The following is a 6,000-nucleotide window of genomic DNA, read 5'->3' on the forward strand; positions in this document are numbered from 1 at the left end:
TTTACCCTTAAATAACTATTTGTAATATGAAAAAAAGGAGAAGTGGTATACCTGTCTATGATATAACTCACCACAAGAGACCAAATAACACAAAAGGCCACCTTACAGTCTTCAATAATGAGCAAAACGAAACTGCTAAGTAATCTTTAAAAGAACCCGAAATGACAAATGCTCAACAAAGAAAAAAATGACTAAAGTGACTGCCAGTTTAAAGTACAAAATGGTAAACGAAAAACATTTTTAGAGCAATCTAAAAATAAATCCTATTTGTTCATTTTATTTTACTTTTTGTTTGTTTATGTAGTTGCATGAAGAATAGACGTTATAGAGCGGCAATGGTGAATAACTTTTTGCGAAAAGTGTCGTTTGATGATACAGATAGTTGCAGCTTTTCAGGAGAGACAAATCGTAAGTTTGATGTACAATAAAAAGTTGGATATACAACACATTAGACCCAATCGTTAACTGATTAGATCTTTAATACCGGAGTTTTACATTTTTGTATATTCCTACAATGCTAAGAGCAATACAATCGCTGTCCAACATATATTTTGGGTATTGGCTAGTATCAATTGAGAGTTGTACTTCAGCAACCTAAATCGTGTCTTCGATATTTAGTTACTAAAAGGCAGCCTTAATCAGTTTTTGTCAAAAATTTTAATGAAAAATTCATATGTACAGGCGTATTGCGATGGACAGTATGTTTAAACATTAGTGTCATGTAATATTTTTCTTTACAAACATTCAAAACAATATATGACTACTGCCATCTTTTTGATTGAAATAAGAAACGATAATTGAATTTCATGTTTTACAAAATTTTTGATAACGTCCCTCCAGTGATGCTCGGGAACTGAAAGTCAAAGCCTTCATATACTATACTTTTTTATTTGAGCATTATCGATTTATGTAGATGAAATGCGCGTGTTTAATTTTAACTTTGGTATGTATGATGCATATATTTACTGATATACTAGTGACTGATATAACAGTAACATAACCGTTTTGGAATTTTCCCTATGTATTTCATTTTGTTTCTCTGAAACCCATTGTATTTGCCTACGAGAAACACTTACAAAACATCGGGATCATGTGTATGTGTCAGACATGTAAACAGACTATTAAAATTGTTAGTTTTTAACGTTAAATATTGATATGTCGGAGTGTACATTTAACGCGTATATGGTTTATGAATTTACCACAGGCTATTGAAATATTTAAATTTTTATAAAAAAAAAACAGGTTCATTATTCAAGAGTTTTATTTTTTTTTCAGCTTTATTTGAGAATTACTTAAAAAATGACCTTGAGAAGTTATGTTTGATCGATGCTGGTTTAGCGTTCAACTCTCCATATCCACTTCTCTTCCAACCCGGTAGGGACGTAGACCTCATCCTGTCATTTGATTTTACAGACCGAAAAAAAGATTCAAATGACCCTTTCAAGGTAATATTATGTGAATTATACAATGTGATTAAATTGTTAATGTCTTTACCACGAAATAAATATGTATTAAGGAGGGGCGAAAGATACCAGAGGCACAGTCAAACATATATAATATATAAATATATACATGTCTCTTCTCTCAAACATAAAATTAATATATAAAAACCTTCTTGACGATTTTGCAATACGCATAGCAGGGAAAACATGTCTCAATTTTATCATAGTTTCCTACTGTCATTATCATCTTTGTTTGTAATGAGATTTCAAATAACTGTTCAAATATTTTGTTGTTTCACATCATGCTACCTTTTATTTCTTTTCATGAAGTTTTCTTCTTCATCCAAATACTTCCCACATTCATCATGATGAATATTCTGACTTGTATATTTTATGATGATTTCGAATCTGTTCTAAGTTTTGAGTTTCTACCATATACACCACTTTCATACTTTCATTAAGAAAATAAATCAATCATCTAATAAAATTAAAGATTAAGATCAACAATCAGAATACGAATATGTTTTAGTCACTGGTTAGTCTTGTGTGGACGAAATGCACTTCTGGCGTATTAAATTTTAAACCTGGTGCCTTTTGTTAGCTATTATTCGTGTCCTATATGTTCTCCTATTGTATTGTAGTCCTGTAATGTTATGTTGTCATTTTAATGTTATATTTAACATAGCTATTAAAGCGGGAGGTTTGGCATGCCACAGAACCAGGTTCAACCCACCATTTTTTTCTTTAAAAAAATGTCCTGTACCAAGTCAGGAAAATGGCCATTGTTATATTATAGTTCATTTCTGTGTGTGTTACATTTTAACGTTGGGTTTCTGTTATGCCGTTTGTTTCCTCTTATACTTGAGTGTGAATTCGCATAGCCAAAAGACGTGTCACGGTACTTTTCTATCCCTAATTCATATATTTAGTTTTGATGTTATATTTGTTATTCTCATCGGATTTTGTCTAATGCTTAGTTAGTTTATGTGTGTGTTACATTTTAATGTTTCTGTTGTGTCGTTGTTCTCTCCTTATATTTAATGCGTTTCCCTCAGTTTATTTTTGTAACCCGGATGTGTTTTTTTCTATTTAGGTCATTTGTTAAGTAACAACAAAGAAAGAACTATGTCAATCTAACCTGCTTTAATACGATAACTTTTCTATATTTGAATGATGTATTACCTCCCCATAATGACGACTTCATTGTCACTAAAGAGAGTCATCCTGTTAAAAGAGGGACGGAAGATACCAAAGGGATAGTCAAACTCATAAATCTAAAACAAACTGACAACGCCATGGCTAAAAATGAAAAAGACAAACAGAAAAACAATAGTACACATGACACAACATAGAAAACTAAAGAATAAACAACACGAACCCCTCCAAAAACTAGGGGTGATCTCAGGTGTTAAACTGACTTTAATCAATTGTTTTTGCATCGGAAATAAACAGGTTCATTCTAAAACCATTTGTTGGCATGCTACGGGTCATGTTCCTCTTGTTTATTTTTTGATGGTATGATACCAAGCCTTTCATATGATGACAACACAATCTTTCAATCACTTTAATTAAAAGAAGGTGCGAAAGATACCAGAGGAACAGTCAAACTAAAAAAATCGAAATTAACTGACAACGTATTAATTAATGTATGAAGCTGACATTTAGTAACCACTTGTATTCAGTTGTTAATTTATTTTATCATTGACATTTTGTTATTATCTATTCAAACGTCGGACTCAGACATATAATTAACAGTTTTACTGTGAGTATTGCTGTGTATTTGTTTATTCTACACTATACATTGGCTACATGTTTAAGAAAGGATTGAGCTCACAAAACATGCTTAACCATTTCTCATTTTTGCGCCTCTCCAAAGTCCGGAACCTCTGGCTATTGTTAGTCTTGTTTGTTTGTTTTTAATTTCAGTTCATTCATATGTTTCGGAGTTTAGTGTGACGTCTATTTTATATGCACGATTACACATTTTTGTTTCGGGAACAGCTGGAGCCCGCCGTCAGATGCGGCATTTTCTCGGTGGATAGAGGACCAATTAGTGTCCTTTAGCTTTTCCTACTGTTTGGTCGGGTTAATTTTTCTTTGACTCACTCCCAGTTTCTATTCTTAATTTCATAGAACACTTGCCACACCATGATGTATAAGTACATGCTCAATTAAATTAAAAGAGAAGTGGATACGGAGAGTTGAACGCTAAACCAGCATCGATCAATTAGTCCGATGAAAATAAAAATTTGTTTTTTATTTTGTTTTAGACTTTACTTAAAGCTGAAGATTGGGCAAGAAAACATGAGATTAAATTTCCAAAAATCAACGTTGACAAGTATGAAGGCAAAAATGTGCAAGAAGTGTACATTTTTGAAGATGAAAATGATCCCGAATGTCCCATTATTATGCATTTTGTTTTGGTTAACAAAGATTTCAGAACATACAAAAAGCCAGGTAAGAAGGTTTTAAATACTAGTTAACACCAACTTACAAAACACAGGAAATCAGTAATAAATAACCAACTTACAAAGAACAGAATATACTTTTAGCTAAAAATCTATTACACATTCTGCTTTTTAAGGACAATTGCTGGCCAAGTTTATTCTTTGTTTTTGACAGACGTACTTTATTAATGAAATGCCATATCAATCAAACAAACAAGACACAGTTTGTAGTAAAACGATGTTGTTCTCAAATATAAAAATAACATTGTAAAAATAAATAATTACTAAAATATAACCGCGAAATCGCGGGCATTTAGAGCTTGGTTGAAAGTATGAAAACCGTTGTAGGATGAATTTTTTAAAAGATTTTATGTCTGGAGAATTTAAGAAAAGGTATCAACAGTCATAGGTACTTGGAGACAACCCTCTCCCTATTTTCCAAAGTCCGCTATTTTTTTTTGTTTAATGTTAAATTCCATGATTTTCGCGTTTCAGTGTACTATGAACATACGTATATTATAAATAAAGTGTATCAATCAAAGTTTCTTTTCAGCGGCGATCAATGTTATATTATATAGAGATTCTCTATATATTATAGGGGTATAATCATAACTTACACATGCAGAAAAAAAAAGCGAAAATAATTGTCCTGTCCCGAGTAATTATGAGTTTGAAACCAGAAGTCTCATCTTTGACTAAAAAGTCGGTCAGATGACGGAAACAACATCCGGACGCCTTTTTTTCGTTTTTCTCCCAAAATAACCCAAACTGAATAATAATAAAAATGGATGACAAATGCGACTATGCATGGTACCTATAGAACACAGAGGCATGATGATTTTTTTATTGCGTCAGGAAGAGAAGTGACACACAAAATGAGGTCTTATCGTTTAATAGTAAAGAAATGATATTTCTAACTATAAATGATTGAATTGTGCTAAATTATGAGATCAAGGATTACAACTATGTCGTTTTTTACCATACTAGATAGTACATAAGATTAATTCGTTACACAGTGTGCTAGTGACCTAATACCATTATATCAGGGTCAGTAAACGTCATAAGGTATTTACTGACCCTGTATTAATAATGATATTTCCACTTATAAATTATTATTTGTACTTTAGGAGTCAAACGGAATGAAAGTGAAAAAGAATTCGCTAACTTCACTGTATATGACGACCAGAAAACATTCAACTGCACCAACTTCCAGTATAGCGAGAAAAACTTCGATAGATTGTCACAACTTTCTGAGTTCATAGTACTGAATAACATTGTCCAAATCAAGGATTGTATAACCAGAAGCATACAAAATAAACAGAAACGGACACATACTGGCCGACAAAGGCATATATCTTCTCCTGTGTAACATTTTCGAAACTCGTCATAAGCAGACATATTAAAATATAAACATATGTCGAATATTCATTGACGTTTTGATTTGATGATTTGTTTGAAATGAAAGTATATATTTAGAAAAATGAAAACAATCTGTTCATTGAAATATCAAATCACTACATAAAAAGTTAAAACGCTAAGAGTCATGCAATCAAAATGGCAATAAGCGTCATACAAACAATATGATTGTAAGTTGTTGATTTGTTTTTGTTTTTCCGTGTGAATTTTGATAATACATTAAAATGTATATAGATTTCGAAAAAATGTAATTTTAATTCACTATTTAAAATGTAGATATTAAAAATAATATGTATTTATATGTACTGCATTCAAATATTGTTTTCTACCTTCAGGGACAATTAAATATTTATATTGAGTTAATAATGTGTTCTATTAACTTATTTGTTAGATTAAAAAAATACTTGAAATCTTTACTATCTGAAGGATTTTTTGTTAAAAAATTTATGACTTTGATACCGTTCCACTCTAAATAAAATTTGAAAGCCTCAGATATGCATAACACCACTCACTGTCTCTTCTATGATGTTGAAAGCTGACATAACCGATAGAAGACTATAAAGTAAAGTCGAGCCCGAACAAGTTCATGAAATATTGATAAAAAAAAACGAAATCAAAAGTTAATTAAAAAACGGGGAAGGTCTATAAAACCAACGTTATGAAGGGTTAAACAAATATATAATATTCCAGAATTG

General features: G+C 31.3%; 1 protein-coding gene across 3 annotated transcripts in view; it reads left to right on the forward strand.

The window, feature by feature from the left end:
* The window catches only part of LOC139514601 (cytosolic phospholipase A2-like), a 42,611-nt gene extending 37,005 nt beyond the window's left edge, over positions 1-5,606 (forward strand). For all 3 annotated transcript variants that reach the window (XM_071304013.1, XM_071304012.1, XM_071304014.1), the window contains exons 15-18: positions 305-408; positions 1,276-1,445; positions 3,713-3,899; positions 5,017-5,606. In XM_071304013.1, coding sequence (XP_071160114.1) covers positions 305-408; positions 1,276-1,445; positions 3,713-3,899; positions 5,017-5,258 — 703 coding nt within the window. In that variant the 3' untranslated portion in view covers positions 5,259-5,606. The remainder of the gene's footprint in view (positions 1-304; positions 409-1,275; positions 1,446-3,712; positions 3,900-5,016) is intronic.
* The last annotated feature ends 394 nt before the right edge of the window (positions 5,607-6,000 follow it).

The sequence above is a fragment of the Mytilus edulis genome, chromosome 3 (genome assembly GCF_963676685.1).
Source record: "Mytilus edulis chromosome 3, xbMytEdul2.2, whole genome shotgun sequence".
NCBI classification, from domain to species: Eukaryota; Metazoa; Mollusca; class Bivalvia; order Mytilida; family Mytilidae; genus Mytilus; species Mytilus edulis.